Source organism: Centroberyx gerrardi, chromosome 21, assembly GCF_048128805.1.
Source record: "Centroberyx gerrardi isolate f3 chromosome 21, fCenGer3.hap1.cur.20231027, whole genome shotgun sequence".
NCBI lineage: Eukaryota > Metazoa > Chordata > Actinopteri > Beryciformes > Berycidae > Centroberyx > Centroberyx gerrardi.
In genome coordinates, this window is record NC_136017.1 from 6283655 (window position 1) to 6306099 (window position 22445).

Genomic DNA, 22445 nt, shown 5'->3' on the forward strand with positions numbered 1-22445 from the left:
CACTCAGGAGAATATTCATGTTTTTCCAAGGAATCTTTGAAACCTTGAACCTGAAATTAGCGAGAAGCGAGTGACCCTGGCTGAAAAATCTAATCACCATGCCAATACGAATTGAAATAACATGTCATTTTGTCATCGGGTCGGCATCTTGCCCGGGTTGCTATTTCAGCAAAAGAATAGAAGAGGTGTGAGGTTAAGGCGATCATGAGCATAACTGAAATACTATTCTGAATGCAGCATTTCTTCTCATTTTACAATTCAAGAGCTACAAATCCCAAAACCCATGATTACTTTCAGCGGTACTGGTTCCTTGTATTGGTTTTTCACCCTTTTCCAATATAGCTATTACTGTAGCTTATAGCCTTATCTTGAGAGTTAGATTGACTTAGACAAGCTACAGCTGGTCAATGAGCTCTGAATGAAGTAATGGTGCCTTTTTCTTCCAATGACACAGAGGTATTCAATTGTTGCGGCCTGATGTATGACCGCGTACACGCATTACATTTTTCATCCCTACCTGGGCTTTGACAGATAATTGTCAAGCCTGAAGATACCTATATGGTTAATGTGCTGGACAGAGTCGCGGTTAGCGGCAATGATGGATGGGTGCAACTCCACTACTCCGCCTTATACCCAAATGCAGCAAAGAGCAAACCACCCCTCTCTCCTAATAGGAATTGGAAATAATGTCCTTCAGAGCACTTTGTTTTCGACTTGATCCAATCTCCTCTAAACATATATTAGGCTTTCAATCTTGTCTGACTCCATCGGACAATTGCGTTCGAGGCAATGCTTTATAGTCACGGTTTTAAGTTTGCTTTTGTTTGCCGTGGCAGCCTGTGAAGTCGGCGGTTTGCTCTGAGAGACTGCTCATCAGACGGCGTTAAAGGGCTCGGTAATAATCTCCACAGAGAGAGTCTGGAGTGGAAGAGGGGAGGGAACCTTGTCCCTCACGCTGCCCTTTCAAGTTATTGAGTTTGTCTGCTGAATACACGGAATAGAGCTGCAGCAGGGGCAGATAACTGCCAAGGAAGTGTTGGTGTTCAGTTCTACAGCGGCTGGGAATACCATTATAATCTTCCGAGACAATTCGCAGCCGTTGCAGACCACAGGAGCGAAGCATCTCTACATACATCAGCGTGGAGTTAAACTGATAGAAACCGTCTCACCCCTCTCGGAAGAATTAAGCTTTATAGCTAGGCAGGAAATGAAAATATTGCTCTCCTCCAGCACAGTCTCCCAAAATTTCATGAAATGAGCATGAACTCTGAAACACAGATTATGCATTGTGGAAACGGATAATGTGAAGATTACGTTCCTCCACCGCAAAAGGATTATGTGACTAAAGCAGAAATTGACACGCCATTTTCTCGTGTTTGTTACGTGTTCAGAACGTGAAAATGTTAGCTGAGGGTTAAGTTTAGGTAAGTAAAACAACTTAGGTGAGGGTTAGGGTTAAGATTGGGCAACTAGAACGACTTCAATTGAGGTTACGATTAAGATTGGGCAACTAGAACATCTTCAGTTAAGGTTAGGGTTAAGATTGTGCAACTAAAACAGCTTCAATTAAGGTTAGGATTAAGATTGTGCAACTAGTTGCTTCAGTTAAGGTTAGGGTTAAGATTGTACAACTAGAACAGCTTCAATTAAGGTTAGGATTAAGATTGGGCAACTACAACAGCTTCAATTAAGGTTAGGATTAAGATTGGGCAACTAGATTATTCAGTTAAAGTTAGGGTTAAAATTGTGCAACTAGATGCTTCAGTTAAAGTTAGGGTTAAGATTGGGCAAATAAAACAACTTTGGTTAAATTAGGGTTAGGGTTTGGTTTAGGCAACTAAAACTAAAAACTAAATGGATTTGTTTAACGTTAGGGTAAGGTTTTGTTCGGGGTTAAATAAGAAAAACTTTCGCTCAACCTCCACACTCTTATTTTTGTGCACAGGTAGCAGCACACTGTTTGCAAATTAAGACACAAGCTCATTTCACAAAAAGAGACCAGGCTGTCTCCTCACATGCTTGTGATAAAGCTTTTGCACCTCAGGACATCATACAGGATATTAGTCTCTCCGGCGCGTGCTCCTGGCCGCTAATCCCATGTTTCACAACCCACTCGCGCTCATTGGAATGCAGTAAGACAACCGACATTTAGTCTTATGGTGCTCATATTTTACTCTGGCCCTTTTTATGTACCGTCATCATTCAGAGGTTTTTGGTTCTACATCTATTTTATGTCTTTTATTCCAAATGATGTATGGATGTAGTCATTTAAGAAGACACCCTTTTTATTGCATGCTTGCTGAACTAATGATGCCCTTTTCCTCAATCCCCCAGTGGAGTTTTGCTCTCTGTTCAGCTGTCGAAAGTTGGAAACAATGGTCTGGCAGCTGGTGTAGAAAAAATATAGTTTTATATTGTAATATACACTACCAGTCAAAAGTTTAGACACACATTTTTCTTTATTTTTTTTACTATTTTTCACATTTTAGAATAATAGTAAAGACATCAAAACTATGAAATAACACAAATGGAATTATGCAGTGACCAAAAAAGTGTTAAACAAATCAAAACTATCTTATATTTTAGATTCTTTAAAGTTGCCGCCCTTTGTCTTGATGGAAAGGCAAAGGCTTTGGAAAGAAATTCATACATAGGCATCAACTTCACTATTTATATTTGTCTAAGAAACAAATTTCAAGCATTTAAGCAGAAACCTTTAGATCAAAATGGCTTTAAGATAATGAAAAACATCAGGTGTGTCCAAACTTTTTCAAGAAAGATTTGTTTGCGGTGCTAAAGCAAGATAGCTGCTGGATAAATACAAAAGGCTGTAAAACATGGTAGTAAATAAAATAACAGCTGGGTGACACACAGACCGAGGCAACAGCATTTCAGCAATGCACCACCAAGTAAACATCTTGAGTTCCAAATTGTGAAGTGTGACCTGGAAGATGACCCTGTGCCTCAGAAATATATTTCCTATTCTTTCTGCCTCCCTGCTCAATCCCAGCAGCTATTTCTCTTGCGTAACGAGGTCAGCGATGAACGCCTTCACCTCGGCTCTATCTCGCTTTATTCAACACTGTGGATCTGCTGGTCGAGAAATATAAGGGGTTTCACTGCAAAATGAGATATCCGCCATCTGGAAAATATGAAACCTACTCCTACAAAATGATTACTGGCATGTAATGGCAAGTAAATATAACTATATATTATTAGTGAACATATTCGTTTTCTTTGGACATCTGAGTAGAAAACTGAATAATTTTACGTGATATAATCAAATGCATTTTTCTTTTTTTTTTACACAATGAACATCAGGTAACATTATGTTTTTAAAGATATGTTTTTAGATATGTTTTTTTTACGTTAAAAATTAAAAATATGTTCCCTCTGTTCCCTCTTGCAACTATGACAACTAAATCCAGCATTTGCATAACATACAAATCAGCAATAAATGCGTAACTGTCTCTCTTATTCTCATTTCAGTAAGCGTGGCAGAGACTGAGGAATTCTGGGAATGGTAGTTCACATAGGGGGCAGGGCTGGGTTACCTTGTAGGCCTTCATGATGTCCACTGTGTCCACAGCAGTCTGCTCCAGGACGCCCTGATTCTGCAGCAGCGACCGCACCGTCTCTTCCATCCTGAAACAAACAAGGCACATCGCCATCGATAAACACGCTCATTCACACATACTGTAATGTACCTGAAATAGTAATAATCTTCATCATCTTCATCTCTCCTTCAAAACAAAGTTAGAAAATGCGTGACAGAAAATAGAGATTGGGCGTTTAGAACAAGGAGGTTCTAGAACAGCAAATAAAAAAGCTTTTATGTGCTGGGTATAGGCTGAATCACTATTGGCACTGATTCATATGAAAATTTCATGGATTATTACTTTAACAAAAGGTCATTGCATAAAACAAGTCAGTAAAAATGTGTTTTCAAAGTGATTTAAAAGATGATACTGTCAGTCCAAGGTCTAGGAGTCCTGATGGCAAAGACCAGACTGTCTCTTGCTTTTAATCTAGACAGTGGAACAGCCAATAGGAACCTGGCAAGGACCTCAGGCCGCGATCTGGCTCACACGGGGTTAAAAGATCTGAGATATAGCTTGATGCCAGACCCATTTGGGCCTTAAGAGTGATCGATGAAATCAATTGTACTAATAGGTACCAATGTAAACATTTAAAACTGGATCTATTATCCTAAATTGTTTTGGAATTTCATTATCTGTCGGTGTTGAAAACGATCACTGCATCCCTCACTGCGAGTTCATTGTGATTTTTCATATACACAGACACCACAGGCAGGCACACACACACACACAAGAGTGCACACACTAAAAATGAGGAGAGAATGGGGTTGAATCAGTGCCAGAGACACAAGATGGATGAGTGGGATTTTTTTTGGACTGTATCCAAACTTCTGCTCGGTTCAGTATGTGGGGCACATTCTGTCGAAACAACTAGATAGAGTACCAAATGGGCAAACATGGTACTTACTGACTTATTGTGTGTGACTTTGTGTGTGTGTGTGTGAGTGTGTGTGTGTGTGGTGATAGGCTGAATTAAGTGCAATCACACAGGCAAACACTGACTGAGTGAATGACCTTGGCCTTCAAGGCCCGGCCTGCTCAAAACAATCTGTGCCTCTGCTTTGCGTTGCTAACCTTGCAAGCTGCATGCAAAACAGGTACCACACTGCGCACATGAAAATGCCTCTCCCTATTTCCATCTGAATAAGACCCACATGTCATCTCTATCCCTCAAGCTGCGGGGTGAACTTTGACCCCACATGCATTCACTTCCTGATTCTGTCCAAAAAAAAAAGACTCCCGCAACGCCAGATAAGCTACAGAAGATGATCCTGGACCCAGCTGGGATCGTGTAAGTCACAAAACAAAGGAAATGAGAAGATAAAACACATGCTGACATTCAAGAGCCCCGGCGGATGGGGAGTGATAGCCAGCCGGTGATAAAAAAAAAAGGAACATTTTGACAAAAGAAGGGCTTTGCTATTGTCAGGTGGGCATCATTTGAATTTCATGACACCATCAGGTTCTTCTTTTGCTGGTTTGATTTACAGTGAGATTAAACGAGCAAAGGAATGGCTCATATGGCAAAGCCGAAATGGACAACGATAACTGAAATTACAAGTTACTTAGAGTGGGATTCACCCTGTGTGTGTTGCACGTCATTCGTGTTAGAAAGCACTATTGCCTACTGCTGTTTCCAGCCATGAACCCATGAGTCATGTGCTTGTCAGTGTGAAAGAAGGTCTGGATACTTGTCAAGCCAATTGAAAAGCCTGCTTATAAATCAAACAAAGATTAGTATTTCCAATGAGAGTTTTCTAACTTTTGCAATTGAATTACGCATTCAGAATGCATTTTTCAAAGTTTGATTAAAAATAATCGCATATATATCCCTGTCTGTACCAAAATGGAGTATCCGTGCTCATTTAAATTACTTAAACTATAATTTTATGCTTTGTTATATAACAGTTTCCTAGTAGTTCGGCCCTGGCTGGTGTACGGCGCTGGATCAGGACGGGTGCAGGCAGGCGGAGCAGGGGGAGGACAGCGCTAGCCAGACCATCTGGCCGGCCTGAGCCATAAAGCCGGCTGTAATCAGGCCTCTAGCTGCTGAGTGAACGGCCGAAGAGGCAGGCAGGGCCGGCGGCAGATTGCTCCGGCTCTCGCTTTAAATGCTGGCCTTAATCAGCGCAACCTATAGAGCGGAGGGGGGCGTGACTTACACGGCACGGGAGTCCAGGGTGCTGACGCCAGGTCAAGGACTGACCGACAGGCACGATCAGCATGGCGAGTACACGGGCGCGGACCGAGGGGATTTGGGCAGGCGACCACCTACAGACATTTTGTATACAAGTCCCAACAATTTGCTTTGAGTTTTATGTTGCAATGTGTTAATTCGGTCCGCTATGTAACATTCAAGAGCAAACTGCCTCCAGGATTAACGTGGGATAGATGCAGGATAAATGCATGACAAGTGGCTACCGCTGTATAGGTGTGATGGCGACCAGAAATGAATAAATATCTGCAATACCATTAGAGAAGCCAACAGATGGAGTCACAATTCTGTTGATGCAGCGCACACGCACACACGACACATGCCAACTAAGCCGCAGAAGCAATGAACATAAAAAAGCAATGAAATGAATGACGTGTCGTTTTGTTGCTGTAGCTGGTGCGGCCATACGTGCAGAACCTCCTGACACGCCGCCAGCATGCAGGCCGGGGGGTGGCGGGACCCCAGTGACCCTCGCATTGCTAAGTGGCAGCACGGTTAAAAAAAACAAAAAACGCTTTGAAGCCTCGACCCGTCTGCTTCCCCGTGTTGTGGCTGGGGGGGAAGAGGGAGGAGGGCGGAGGGGGGAGGGAAGAGTCTGGTGCTTCAGCTGAGGGATTGCGGCTGTTATGAGAGGCCGGCCTGCATCTGTGGCATACCTGCACACCTGAAAGAGACCCTTTGTGCTTCTAAGCAGAACCGGGGTCCTCTGGAGCCGCCTTGCTTTCCATGCCGCTTCCGTTTCAAGGCTGTCACAGAAGTCACAGATGTGCGGCGTCTCGCTGGACGGACCGTAGGCCCCTTTGATGGCGGTGACAGAGCCGTAAAAGTCTGTGAAGTTTAGCGGTGGGGCTGAGTGACTGGAATGGCTTAATGTGGACAGAAACTCCCCAGACTAGGTGCGATCGGTGTGAAGATTTCTTCTATCCAGGCAGCACACGCCGGCAAAAATACAAGACCAATAATTCCCTCGTAAATTAGAGTGTATTCTCTTCTCTGCGAAAGAAAATATCAATAACTACTTCAAGCCACTCCAAATGTAATAGCAACAGGCTGAATAAGCGTGTTACATTTCTGCACTCTTTTGTCATCTTGAATACGGGGCTCTTGTTGAAGTGGACTAGTTCTCATCTCATTTCCACAAGTAACTCATGCGGTGCAACAACACTAATAAGAACGCTTTGGACAATTACCTCCCAATAATCACATTTGATGGTGCACTGATTACAAATGCCAACAAACAGTGCATAATGCTATTAAACAGCACTTCTCTCTATGCTAATCAAAGCAGTAACAATTCATTAAAAAGTACTTGGGAGAGGTTTAACTGGAGCGCTAACCTCATTCAAAAAGCTTAACTGTACATGTGAATAAACATATTTATGTTCCAAAACCAGTCAATGCTGCAGAGAACAGAATGGGACAAAATAATCCCAGAAGATAAATAGTGCAATTTGTCATTACCATAAATTCTGCCAACTAAAAGCTATTTACATGTAAGACGGACTATTAAATGCCGTTTGATGGATGGAATATAACTCTTAGATGACAAACAGAGCATTTTTTTTTACATAAAAAAACATCTTGCTCGTCTTGCTCAGTGTGATTAATCTCAAAGTGCTCAGCAGTGACCTATTGAAAACATCATTCAGGGAAGGAGAGAGGAAGGGAAGGACGAATCGTGTGTATGTGTGTGTGTGTGTGTGCGTGTGTGTGTGTTGGGGGGGGGTGGCGTATGTGGAGGCGAAAGCAAACTCTGACTCTCCTGACCCTTTCGCCGCTCGAGCTGAATTTCAAACACGCTGTTCGTCAGCAGTCCAGGAAATACAATTAAGGGTCCAATCAATTTTCAGCCTGAGGTCTGACGATCCTCTGCACCCCCCCCCCCCTCCCCCAGCCCCCCTAACCTCACCCCCCAGCCAATCCACCCCCATACATGCACACAATCAGAGGCTGCCTAGAGCTTTGATGTGACGGCGTGCTGCTGAGGTGAACAAAGTGTGTTTGATGCATCATCAGAATGCACAGGGGCGATTAGAGGTGAGACGCTGCGTCCCGTCTCACACTGACCGGTTAACAAGCTCGCGCCCGTTAACATATGAAGAACTTCTTCTCTCTTCTTGCCATTTCTTGGCCATTAAACTGTCAAAAGCCTCAGCAACACTGGGACTTCAAACGAAAATGCATTTTATTCAAAACTATTTCTATTAGACGAAACGGCAGCCGCATAAGCTTTCCACTGTTCCAGCCTACAACTGGACAAATCCTTCCACAGACCTGAAAATGATCAAAGGACAAAGTCTCTCAACACAGACAAGAGTCGCTCAAACTTACCCCATCTTGAATTTTCCTTCGCTTTTAGCGGCGCCGTTTTTCCGGAATAACGCCAGAAACACTGCGCACACGTCCCTAAGCTCCGTAAGTAGAGGCATAGAGTGAACATCCAGCGCTCAGCTCTCAACACACTGAAGTGACCCAGACTCTATTGCAGTAATGTGGGTCTCTGGGACAAAATAGGCCACGCAGTCATAATACAAAAGCCTGAGTGCTTTTCCCCCGATCGACAGGCAGCATGGTTAGCCTCTCGGCCCCGGTTACACCGAGTCAGCCTGACAGCGGATCTCCTGTTCTCATTTTCTACTTGCCGTGTCTCCAGTGTGTCATTATCCAACACTAGCCGGTCCAAAGACAGAGATCTGGCAGGCGAGGACTTTCCCATATGTCCCATGCTAAGCCCTCTCCAGAAGAGAAGGGCCCATGCTGGGAGGATCAGACGAGAATCAGGGATGGGCATGTAGGGATGAAGCAGAAATAAGGATAGGGATCCCCCCCTTGCCTTGTCGGTCAGTGTGTGAGCGCACGTGTGTGTGTGTGTGTGTGTGTGAAGAGAAGATGTGTGTCTTTATTGGCTCCCAGGGATTAAGAGGCTTTGGGCTTCGCCAAAAACCAACACTTTCCGCGCAAGAAAAGCGAACACAGTGCCAATATACTCGCTGCATGATCAGAGTGTTATCTCAGCCTTGCAGTTCGTTGTTGTAGACAATCACGGGTCACAAATCTCCCAGAATGTGCCACTTTCCTTTAACGCATTTGTTATTTGGATGTTTGTTTGTTTATTTTAGTAATCTCTCTCCTGCCAATGGCTGCCTGCATCGTTGCATGTTTCACAGCTCGGACCAAGCAGGAGTCACTGGAAGATCTCCCCCCCCCTCCCCATGGTTGGCTAAGTTAAGTGCCAGCATTCCTTGGCAGCAGTATATAGGTTACACTGCGTCTACATAATGAATGAAAAATGAAAGTATGCCTTCTTGAAAACCCTGTGCAAAATGTCAGCTTCTCAGGAGTAAAGAAAAGCAGTTTTTAGTTTGACTGCTATGCATTTTTGAGTTTATCTAAAGAGGTTTGAAAGGGTTTTATAAGCCGGAGGATGGTATAACTTTCTCAACCCCATAGAAGACCAATGCTCATTTGAAGGGAAAACACTGAAATCACCAAAATAAGTGTAGTAACAAGGTTTTCACGTGAGAAAAGCAGAGCAATTTTAAAAGATTCTGTAATATCTTTATCTCATTTGTGAGGTTTAACAATTCTGGTCTCATCTGCCTTCTGTCTTGGTCTACGCTACCTTCAAATTCTTCGGGTGCTCCGTTGATTTCCCCTGATCCTAGAGAACTTGGCAAAATTAACTCATATTGATGCCTAAAATGAGGATAACATTATAAAACCCTCAATGATTTGTTTCAGATTCAGCCGTCCAGCGAAGCCACAGAAACAGAAGAGCACGGTATCAAGTTTAACACTGGAGTGATCAAGCTCAGAGTCCTAAGAACCGGATATACGGACACATATCTCTTAACATTTCACCTTGGAAAATAAAGAAGCTTCAAAGTGTAGCAGTGGGTGGAAGGTATCAGAGATCTGTGGTGACGCTGCAGGTTCTCTCAGTCTGACACTCTCACTCTATCAGCGCTGTCAGAGGCTCAGGTCCACCAAGACCCTCTAATCAGATTTGACCAGTGAACAATTGGAAAATCCTAAAGCTGGTGAAGTGAGAGGGAGAACAATCACCTGGTTGTGTGGCTGAATCGAGGCCATCGGGGGCCGTCGCGTGACCACTACGCCAGCGGCTACAATCGCCTTATCCGACCTCACCCGGCCCCGGGAAAACTGTCCATCATTTCGGCATAAGAATATCCCATTCTTCTAGTCAGACTCCTTTCCAGCAAATCTCCACTTACGTACGCCCACCGGGCTGATTGCCCTCGCTTAACCCAACGCTAAGCCACGATTATCCTCTTTGAGCAGTTGTTGTGTTTTGTGTTTTTCCCTCGCAGGAATCATGCGGAGGGGACCCTTCCTTCGAGTGACGTGACCCGAGCGAAGGGGGGCAGACTCAGATCTGGCGAGCGGCGTCCAGTTTACTGCCTCGAGGACAGTTTGAGCTGTAAAAGTCATGCGGGTCAGTCACGCACGTTACAGCAGGGTCGCATTACAAAGGTCCTCGCCCTCATGACCACTGACTTTCGTTGGTGACCTTTGACCTTATCAACGAGACACACATGCCGGAGAAAAAGAGACCAAAAGGCCAAAGCACTTAGTACGTCCAGACAGTCATATTTCATTCACATATTTGTGACCACACAAACACGCCAGGCTCATTTAACCTTACCTGTTTTACATCACTTTGATAAAAATGCACTTTTTTTGGTTCAATAATTAATAATTCAGACAAAATGATTTGTTGACCTCTATTATATAAGATACCGTTTTAAAGCTCTGAATGTAAAGATCAATAATGCATGAAAAACAAAAACTATCTCCGATAACAAGTCTGCTTTTCCATGTTGGGCAACAATTACTCTCTCAGCCCGACAACAAAAGCCTCATAAATATTTTAACACCATTCTACCAAAGAATTCTTTAAGCTGAATACTGATTTGCAGCATCAGCAACACAAAACATCTTACCAGTAGCGCATGGCTGACTGGGTGCAGCTGAGGACGAGTCTGAAAAGCGCATAAATTAAAAGAACATAATGGAGGGAACCAGATTTAAGTTCTTCCTCCCTCTTCCCTCCAGCGGACCCACTACATTTGGAAGGATTTAGAGAGCAAATTCACTATGGCCTTCCCACATGTTCAACTCTGGCCAAAGGAAGCAGTTAGCAATGAGGAAGCCATTGGTCCAGACCATCTACCCATCGCCTCTCATAGCCATGCATCTCCCCATTGGATTACACAAGCATGTGTGCTCCACATGCAGAGAGAGAGAGGTAAGAGACAGACAGATACAGACTGAGAAACAGAGACCCCAGTGGGAAACCTTATTCATGATGACAGTGTGAAGCCCATTACTCACACCAGGAGCCACAGCTGCCCCACAACTGCTCCCACTGACCACTTGGGAACTGGGAAGATGGGGGAGTAGAGAAGCCGGACCGAGGCTCAGAGCTACACCGGATGCAACCGAGCTGCCGCTGAGGCACTGCAGACTGGCTCACACCTACTGAATCTGGAAGTTAACAAGTTTACTATTGAGCTGAGGCACTGGAACACTAAGGTGGTCTTCTTCCATTTCATAAAGAAGTGAAGAGTTCATTTACAGATTAACAGATAAACGCCATTTCTGAAAAAAATGAACTAACTTTCTGAATCAAAAATCAATTTTCTCGCAAAAAAACGCGTCACCTATTGACAATGCATCACTAATTTGATTGATATTACCTAGAAAAAAAAACATAATTTATAGAAATGAATACAAATGGATTCTTCGAGTATGTTTGACTGGCATGTCCTGCAGGAAAACCATCACATCATAGTGAATTAGCTTATATTGCAGAATAAAAACAACTTGCGGAGTATGTGTGTCAACCAGAGCGGCTGTTGACTACTGCCAGACAACCAAATCTATACTGCAACCATAAGGTCAGCGTGTGTATTCCATGTCTGTAGGCTACAATCAGTGAGCAGCAGCTCTACAAGCCGGAGAGAACGGGAAAGCATACCGCGATGCGAGGATGGATGCCCTACTTCCGCACAAGCTTGTAATCTGACCTCTTTTAGCATGCCTATAAACATCATAAACAGCATGTTTAATCCAAGGCGGAAGTGAGCGGAGCGAAGTGTGCGTGTGCAAGTGCTTGTGTCGCTGTGACATAGTTACAGGCAAGCAGTAGGTCGCAGTTTGACACACAAACCCAGCGTGGGGCTTCAGTTAATGGACTGTAGTCTCTTCTCTCAAAAGTGGGCGAGTGTGGTAGTGCCAAAGCTCTCTTATGGGCTGGCAATTAACTGTAACTGTAACAGTGGAATAACTCCAAATTAAGTCAAAGCAGACATAATTCCCTGCAAACGCGGCTCTTCAAATTTGGGACTTACAGGGAGGGGTCAAAATGGACCAATAAATCCTCTAAATACGAGGTGCTCCAAAAATAGTCCAGACACCTATTATCTATTTAACAGTCGGCGACCCCATTGGGCAGGAACAAGGAAGTGGCTTCAAAGACATTCCCCTCCTCCCGTTAATGACCCCAGATGTGTCGCGCTGAACAGGGGCCCGATTCATCCGGGCTAAATCCCGCAGCCGGCCTGGCATGTGGGGGGGCCACTCGAACGCACCAAATGAAAACGGCGGGGCCAGGCGTGGCTGGATGCTGCGTGATTAGACGAGAGGGCATTGATCTGCAAACAGAGCGCAATCACTCAGCTCCCTCTCTGAGTGTATTAGCATTCGCCGGTCCAGCTGTGCAGTCCAGTGCGCAGAGCGGAGTAGTGCGGCGCTAATGAGAGAAGCACATGAACACACACACACACATGCACACACACACACACACAGTGCTGAAACTTTACTCTGCGGACCGTGGAGAGATCTCAACCTGAGCGTGACTGTCCAAACAACACGTCCAGGCTTGAAAAGCACTGCCATTCCTGCCTGTTTACATCATCGATCCCCGGCACACACGACACACACATACACATGCACACAAACATGCACACACACACACACACACATGTCCTCACACACTGAGTAATGTGCAGAAGGAATACACCACTGAGCTGTAAATCTGTAGGCACCAGTCATCGTCTGCTGTTGTTGTTAGTCTAGCCGTAAGTCTCCCATATCCTGCCACGAAGAGAGCCTTTCAAGACGGCGATGATTCAAAGTCAAGTGGACCGGGTCGGTGGTAAATGCCTTAGTTTAGCCAATGAGTGCACACGTGCTCCGGGTGACAATGACCGACTCGGCTCCAAACGCCTGGCGAAATGAAGTCATGACAAGTTTATTTGCGAAGCACCTTTAGCAAATGGGTTTGTCACCAAGTGCTTTATAGAGAACAAAGGACGCAAATGTGACAAAAAACAAGACAGAAAAAAAAAACAAGAGAAAGGGCAAGCACAAGACAAACTCCAAGATATAGGGCCACAGCTTGTGTGTTTCTATGTGTGTGTGTGTGTGTGTGTGAGAGAGAGTAGACATGAGAGCATCAGGCAGCAAAGGGGCCTCTCCTTTTCCTTTCTGGAAGTGCCTAATCTCCACAACGGTGCGCACAGGCAGAAGAGGGACGACTCAAATGAAGAAAGTTTAAAGTCTTTAAGAGGATAAGCACGGCAAGCAAAACAAAACGCAGTGGAGCGAAACCAAACAAATGGCCGCATCCACACAAAAGACTGGTCCAACACTTAAGATGACAAGATGATGTTGCGCCGAATGAGCGCAACCAAAAGAAGGTGCTGTTTTGCTCGTTACCTTAAAACTGCCTCCCTCATCTTCAGGCCAGAGATTAGCTCGGGGCCCCATCCCCATGTCCCTGTCTGCCCACTGGTCATCCTGTCTGACTGTGGAAACAGAGGAAAGGAGGGGGAGGGGGGGCGTAGCCAAGGCCTCAGAGTCTCCTTGCGGGGTAGAAGTCTAGTCCGAATGCCTGCTGTGGATTATATATTTCTACCTGTGTCTCTTTCACTTTCTGTTTCTCTTCAGTCACCTGTTGAAGGGGGTTTAAGTGCTGCTCCTGGTCGGGTCCCCGTCCTTTTCTTTCTCCATTCTCCCCTGTCCTATGTCCTGTCCTGTCCTGCTCCTGCCTCCTCTCCAAATGTCTCGCCCATATGGAGCTTGCGGGACGTCCAGGGTGGGCTGACACGGCTGCGGGGCTGTGGGCTGGAGTCTCCCGCTAATCCGTTGGGAGTTTAATGACGGTAGACCGCGCTAGTGGCGGTGAAGCCCTTGGGGGGGTTGACCCAAGTCAGGAGGGGTTGGGCATGTGACCCACACCAGGCTAAGAGCTCAGCTGGTTGGGGGAAGGGGCGTGTGTGTGTGTGTGTGCAGTAATGGATATAGGCGTGTGTGTGTGTGTGTGTGTACACCTATGTCTGGAGCTTGGAGTAAGTGGCCAGTCACTTGAGGAATGCAGACTTTCTGATCGCACAGAAAAGCGCAACTCTGGAGGGCAACCGGAGCTTTTTGTGGGTGAAAGTAGCCAGACGTCCCAGTTTTGGCGATTGTTTTCAGGGAGTTCCTGCCCTACATTCAACCCCTGCCAGAAAGTAAGCGTTACAGGGCTGTACAGAGGCAAAACACACACACTTACACACACACACACAAACACATGCCGTAAGAAGCTGTCATTCCCTGGAGTTCGTCTGGCTCCAGTAGCGGGGTGACTGATCTTTTTCATTGTGTGTGGGTGTGTTTGTGTGTGTGTGTGTGTGTGTGTGTGTGTGTGTATGCCAGCTTATGCATGTGTGTGTGTGTGTGTGTGTCTGTGTGCGACACCATAAAGCGCCACTCTAACAAGCAGCTCATTACCTGTCTCGCATATGATCACAGAGCACGTCTGCGCCCCTGTGCACCGCATCATAAAAGCAGCAACCTCTAAAAAGGCATTTAGCCAAATATGACTGAACCCTATGTTTGGCAAGGTTTGAAATATCCCTTTAAAGTGCTCATTTGCATAACGTTTGATACCTGCGCTATAGCATTTGGCTGGCTTTCATCATTCAAATTGATACACCCATGCCTGGCCTTTTTTTTTCACTACCATTGTCGTCATGCACGGCGCAGCCTCACTTAATTAGTAATACGCAAATCAATTGCTGCCTGAGGTCAAACAGATCCCGGTCTATTTAAAAGATTGGATGTCCACTTAACATGATTTGCGGGTATTACCTCGAAAGACACATTGATGGACTGAGGTTTCTATTCCCCTAATGCGAGACAAATAACAGGCCTAAATCAATCAGGAGATATGGATGAAGGTCCCAGAGAACGCAAACAGCAGAAATGCGAGTAATTGAAGGACCGAAGCACCGGCAGATGATGAGAGGTCGTCTGACAGCGAGTGTGCACGCATGTGGAGGAGAGCACGCATGTGGAGGAGAGCATACATGTGTGTCTGCGTGTGCATGGGAGGTGCATCCATAAGCCAATGACTGAAAACAGCCGAGCAAGCAGAAGTAACTGGGGCAAAGGTTCAGGGGAAGACATTGTGAGTAGCCTGGTGACCGAGTTTTTTTTTTTTTTTTTTTTTTTTTTTTGCTGGCTTGTAAGTCCCTAATTAAAGTGACCACACTGATGTCCCATCTGCCACTGGGGCACAGCGCCAACGATTATTGGCTGCCATGTAAGCGTGTTAATCCACCGAAGGGCCAGGTACGAGTAAATACACACCACACACACACACACACACACACACATGTTGCTGCTGCACACAGTGTATATGACACTACCAGTTTGGACACAAACAGTTTACTATTTTTCACATATTATAATAACAGTTAAGACATCAAAACTATGAAATAAGACAAATGGAATTATGCAGTGACCAAAAAAGTGTTAAAAAAATAAAAACTATCTTAAATTTTAGATTCTTTAAAGCAGCCGCCCTTTGCCTTGATGGAAAGGCAAAGGCTTTGGAAAAAAATTCATACATAGGATCAACTTCACTATTTATATTTGTCTAAGAAACACATTTCAAGCATTTAAGCATAAGCCTTTAGATCAAAATGGCTTTAAGAGAATGATAAACATAGCACATTCAATCAGGTGTGTCCAAGCGTATTGACTGGCAGTGTGCGCACACACTCGCTCATTCGCATTCAGATAAGCTTAAACGAAGATTAAGACTTAAACAAGACAGCGAGACCGAAATCCTTTTAGCTCGTTTGTGTGGAGGCGGAGGAGGGAGACATCTTTAGTAAGTGGTGCGGAAAGAAAAGCGTCTGAACCTTGTGTTCCCTCGGGAGTCACAACACCATCGATAGCGCGGCGTGCTGAAATTGCAGCAATCCAGCATGATGACAACGCGCAACGCTAGGGGAGCGACGACAGCTCAGTGAGGTGGCGGGCTTGGGCGAACGCCTCTCTTCGATAAGCACTTTTTGAGAACATAATGGAATCTTTGTCTATATTGCTGAGCCGCAGTCTGGGTAGAGCACCAACAGTCGCCTGGCACCCAATGAGAACCATCCATCTGGGTGACCCTTGCCATGGCGACGGATTCATCTGTCTCCATGGGGACCGGCGAAGGACCCAATCAAGGATAGGCTTTATATATTTCTCTCCTAATAGAATTCCACTACTTTCTCTTGCCCTGGCTGCAAGACATCAACCCTCGCATTCCTTCCCTATCTACTAATTCACCACTACAGCCGCCCCCTTTAAGACTCTGACTAGGAGGGGGGGAGTGTATCTGCCCGAATAATGCAACTCTTCCCTGTCTAGGTGTGTGAGGGAATGCGATAAGTCTACACACCGGTCTGACAGGGACATTCTTGTGCCTAACCACCAATCCCAGGCAGTAAAAACCCGAGGGAAGATGTGGACAGGTGCAGCCGTCTACGTTTAAAATATAAAATTGGCTCCCGACAGGTTTCTCACTGGATTTTTGTTGATTTATACATCCCTGACTCAACATACCCTCATGCTACACCGTTCGGAAACTGGCTCCAGAATGGCATTTCATAGGTCATATCCTCTATGGCCTGCCACTAACACCACTAACCAGGTTTTTGCTCACTCAGCAGTCAGCGCTGGCAGAAGCCTAGGAGGGCAAGGTGAATGGAAAATGCTGCTCCCTCCTCAACAACCGCTGCCGACGAGCCCTTGAGCAAGGCACTTAAAGCGATATTCCACTTAGTTTTAACATGGGGGTTATGCGGCGCTTGACCGCCATGAAAACCAGAATATAACCTAATCAACAAGATCAGATGTAGCTGGACTGGATTTTTACTTCCCATTCATTTTAATGAGTTCAAACATAGCCTGAAAATTGACATTTAACACGTTCGTGAACAGATTCAACAACAGCTCTCGCTTTTAAGACAACAACAGGCCAGAGTCCGTTGTCATTTTGCATTTCTAGTCTTAATTTACACTAAAATTAGTGCTTAAAAATAAAAGTAGATCCGGTCTCCCAAACAGGAACTATCTCTCCTAAATGGTATCCCTCCGCTATGATCTCTTCTATCAATAAAAATGTGATTTTTTGTGTCGAAATTATGCTCTAAAACGTTGGACCACAACAGTCAGTTGAAAATCGCAGCAGCAGGATCTGTTGTTGAATCTGTTTACATTTAAATGAATGGGAAGTAATACAATCTCGTCCAGCTGCATCCATATTAGTTCATATTCTGGTTTTCATGTCGATCAAGTGCAGAATAACCCCCGTGTTAAAATAGCAGAAGACTGTGGTTGTACTTGTACTGCTCTCAAGCGTGAATGTAACTTTATGTAAATGTAAAGCAGGGCGTTGCTTTAAAAAAAAAAAAAAAACAGCTCTGAGGAAGTTGAGCAACAAAGTGAGGAACACCACTGAGTTTAATTCTGCAACATCAATGGCACATTTTAAATATGTGATAAATCTTTGGAACGGCTCTTAAATATTTTACTCCTCCCCTGGCGGTGACTCTGACCTCATCTGCACTGCAACTCTGGGACTATTAAAATGTGCAGGATTTTCTCCACCGACTTAATGAGAAGATAAGCAGTCAATGTGAAATCCTCAGGACTTTTTTGCATAAGTAAAGCAGTGAATGCCTATCGCCTAATTATGGCATCAATTCGGCTCGGAAATAACGGTTGCTGACTCTTGATTCGCCGCGCCGCGCCGTCACACCTCGGCGGCTGTGAGACGGAGGACAAGTTCATGAAGTAGAGGTCGCCAAAGATATGACGAGAGCATTGTTTGAACGCTTCATGCTTTATGTCTTCTCTCTTTCAAAGCCGGAGAGACGTATCGGCCCATCTTTCACTGGTGACAAGGTCGAGTGACCAAGAGAAATATCAACGAGGTACTCAGACAAAATGGCAGCAGCTAGAGCCGGAACACAATACAGGTTCCAAAGACAAACTGCTGATTGCAAGAAACTGCTGTCTAAAATCAATAACAGCTGCAGATTACAAATACTTCTGCAAAAAAACGAATTAGTGTTTGATTAAACATATGAATGTTTGAAAAGTCAAAATAATTTTTCATTGTGGGGGTAGAATCACAATATTTACACAACCTGAAATAAAGATGAATTACTGTTCTGGATGATGCTAATATCCAAATCCTTAATTGTCTGTAAACTGGAAACTAACCCTAAATTCACAGATTTTTAAGAGGCATATAAGCAAATAAAGCAAAGGAATCCAACCCATCACTTAAGCAAAAAGATGGGAAAATAATAAGGGTCCAGGTTGGAAAACAGCCAGTTATGATTTAAGGGTGACTGTAGTGCTTCTGTAAAAGGTCCCTGGTGGAAGACATGGGCTCCCTTTTTTACCTGGAGAAGTGCTGCTGCAGTGAAACCATCTGCGCCCGTCCCAGCTCCGACTCCTCCGTCACCTCGCGGAGACGCTTCTCGCTGTCCAGTCGCAGGCGTCGCTCTTCCTCTAGCTCGTGGATCAGCTTTTCTCGCTGCGGGGACACACAGAAACACGAGGACGGTCAGCTCTCTGTCCGGAAAGATGCCCCCTCCAGCTGAAGTGTCTTTGAGCAAGTCACTACATCCTTAGCAGCGCTTTTCTGTAGCTGACCCTGACCTCTGACCTCCCTGGAGGGCGGCAAGTGAAAAGACAATTTCCCTACACTGCAAAAACGTGTTATTTTATCTTGTATCCAGACTTATCAAGCTCATTTTAGGATTTTTTTTTGTGAAATCATCAGATAATTCTACCGGTTTCAACAATTTTTTTTCCAGGATAATGTAACTTGTTTCAGGACATTTAGGCTACTTGGTAAAAGTGAAATTGTCTTGGAGAAAGTTTCTTCTTTCAAGATTTTCTTCATTGTTTTATGGTGATTTCTTGAAAAGAAGTCACACTGGCATGAATCAAGTTATTGAAACCGCAAGATCTGTCAGCGCAGTGAGATAATTTGACTAAAAATATCACAAAATAAGCCTAAAAGGTCTGGAAACAAGTTAAAAATGACTGGGCAGCTTGTCATTTTTTGCAGTGTAAGAGTTAAATTATTAATATTTCATTATTGTCATCATCATCATCCAAACACCTGCGATGAAAGGTGCTCAGTTGATAAAAGCTCCCACCCAACCCCCTTTCCTCTAACATCCAACACCGGTTCCTACATAAATACAACGGATGATCGTTATATTTTCCATGCATGAGGTGTGAATGAGAATGAGAGAATAAGGGCATGAAGGCGTCTCAGCCTGACAGATTGGCATCATTTTCTGTAGTTTGTTGTTGCTTTGAAATGCTCATAATGAATCTTCCCTTCCCTGTGTCACAAGTTAATACTAAATGTCAAGCAGCATCGCGGCGATAAAGCCCAGCCTTGCGTGCCTCCCAACTTCCCCTCCGCACTTCTTCTTCACTTCATTTCATTGCTGCGCAGCGCATTAAGTGGTGAATATGAATGTCGGGAATAAGGGCGCCGTGGTCTCTAAGCTTTCAGACTTTTCATTGAGAGTCGGAAATGCTCACAAAGAGAATTGGTATTGCAACTATGAATAGCTTGTTTACCGCTATACCAGCCACTCCTGTTGCTTTCCCACACACACACACACACACACACACATCTCTCTTGTTTCATTTACTTTTATTGTGTCTTTTGTTGCTTTGCACATTTGTGAGAAAACTGTTTCATTGAAGGCACTTTATGACTAAATTTGACTTCACTTGACAGTATCGCTGGATTTTGAATTCATAATCCGGAGATGGTGAGTTCGAGGAGAGCGGCGGAAGTGTAGAGGCTCCGTTTCTTCTGCTGCTATGGCACGAAGTTAACGCTCAGTAACTTACAGCACCATCGCGGTGTGTTATCATCAGCCTGGGTTTGCTTGACTTGAACGTTTCCTTTCGTTTCAGTGCAAAGTCTTATGGATTTTCAGCCGCAGTATGGAGGCAGGTTGGAGACTTGTCTTCTCTGAAGCGCGGTTCGGTGCGGTAACTGATGAACTTTTAACGTCAGCGGTGCATAAGGTCTCAACAGATCAGTTAGCCTCGCATAACCATTTTTTATCTGTTCGTTTTAGCCGGGGAGAATTCTGAAATGAAAGCTCTTTTTTTTTTTTTTTTTCAGTCTTTAATTGGATTCTTCCCTGTCCGATGGCCTCGGCAGTCTGCCCCTAAAGAGAGCCGTCTTCGCCTCAAACTCCACTTCAAAGACTTTGGCCCTGTGCTGGCAGACCCATTCCTCGAGGGGAAGTTTGGGATTGCGAATGAGTTTTTGTGACAAAGTTGTAGGGAAGCTTTGAGCCGACTGCGACCGGGCTGAGGATTTTAGCTGACAGAGCAAATGAGCAAGGATCATTCACTTAGTCTCCCGATCTCTACCTAAAGCCTTTATGACAGAGCAACTGGCTCCATTTTCTTTGCTGTAGGTTTAGGTGATCAACCATCTGCCGCTATCTTGTCAAGAATATCAGCTGAATATACAGCGTTGTAAAATAACTGGAAATTGGTTCGGGCAGAAAGAGACTACCTGGATTGTCATCAAAAGGGGGAAAAAAAGTGCTTCTTGTGCAAAACGAGGTGCAGTTCTTGCTGCATAAGAGATCTGAATTTGAAGTGTACTTCATATTTTTTTTCTTCGGCTTACAAAAAAATACACATTTTCCTCCAAAAGAGCTGAAGTGTTAAGTCATTATGATTGTAATACTGTCTGTAAAGAGAGTCATTCGCTGGCTCTAAATCCAGCGGAGGATTATCCTCTTGGTCAGTGGCAAAAGATAGTATATCATCGCCTGCTTGGAAACGTGAGATCAGCACCACTGAATGCCACAAAATATACAAGTCTGCCTGGACTGCAGAAAAAAAAAAGCAGTCTCCACTCTTAAGATGCCTCTGTTCAGTTCAACAATAATATCTTTCGGTCCGGAAAATGGATCCATCTCCCGCTCTGGCTCTCATCGTTAACTCTTCCTCTCTATGATGAGCAGCAATCATCATGATGTGTCATTACTCGGTGTGAGACGACGGAGACTGTGATGGTAAAACCCAGTGGAAGACAAGTGGCTTACGCTGAGCTGCCGGTTTCACAGACAAGCATTATGGGGACATCTAGTGGTGGAAAAGGGTAAAGAGTACTCACATGGACAGTATTGGGGTAAAAATCTGTGCTTTTCCTTTGTGTATGAGACAAAAAACATCAGCAACATGTACGACTATAAGAGATTCAACTATTTGACAACACTGCACCACAAAAGAGAAAAAGCTGCAACTAGAAAACCAAATTGCAGACAATTCAAACAACTAGAAATAATGCTTGTACATTGTCTGACCTCAATAAAATACAGTTTTAAAAAAACAATGACTTTTTTTTTTTTTTTTTACAGTGACCATACTGTCTTGAAGGCGACCAATAAACAACAATGTTTCACTATACTGTGACTTGGCAGAAATTCTGTGGCGAAAGCAGTTTTTAACTCAGTTGAAGCAGTTGGGGAGAGAGAACATTAAACCCAAGTCACCATTAAAACCAGTTCTGGTCCTCGCTGTGGCCATAAATCCACGGCTGCTATGCGGAGCGGCTCTTTACGCAACGGGGAGGCTCCCCCTGTCAGGAGTAATGGCCGCCGTAAATCCGCCCGCTACAGAAGCATAAAGTACCACATCCCACTGCCAAGACCTGGACCTATACATCTGGACCGACACCAAACTGGTTCCTGGCTCTTCTTCACCTTCTTCCCTCTTTGTGGAAACTGGGCCAGTGGTGCCAAGAGAGGACGAGAAGCTGTAATGCATGGGTTTTTTTTTTTTTTTAAACTTGCCTAGCAATCATAACTAAGCGAGAATTATCATTATTTCAGCCCCATTCACCTTACTGCAACCAGAACTATTTCCAATATTTACTTACTTGGCAAAGTAAAAAGAAAACACTTCAAGCATTTATTCCTGCCTTGATTTTATGCTAACCTTTCTCTGAGAATTAAGACATGAGCATGGAAATGTGTGTTTAATGACAGCAAAAAACCTCACAAATAACAATACAACCACCAGCATTTAGTGTTTTGGTGAATTTTCACCTCTATGCAAACCTCCACAAAGCACTTTCCTCGGTGTATTAATGTGTACGGTATTGTTCAGTGAGTTGGCCTGGATTCTCACAAAAGAACAGTAGCTTCAGCCTTGCTTTTGTTGCCCACATGGCCTAACTAACGCCCCAGGCATAAACCACCGACCACTATATGTCT

At 44.4% G+C, this 22445-nt stretch overlaps 1 protein-coding gene across 1 annotated transcript in view; it reads right to left on the reverse strand.

Annotated features, from left to right (window-relative positions):
- LOC139930488 (nck-associated protein 5-like) overlaps positions 1-22445 on the reverse strand; it is a 144684-nt gene that overhangs the window by 44741 nt on the left and 77498 nt on the right. The window contains exons 5-6 of the mRNA XM_071923699.2: positions 18573-18706; positions 3555-3645 (exon numbers count right to left, since the gene is read on the reverse strand). Coding sequence (XP_071779800.2) covers positions 3555-3645; positions 18573-18706 — 225 coding nt within the window. The remainder of the gene's footprint in view (positions 1-3554; positions 3646-18572; positions 18707-22445) is intronic.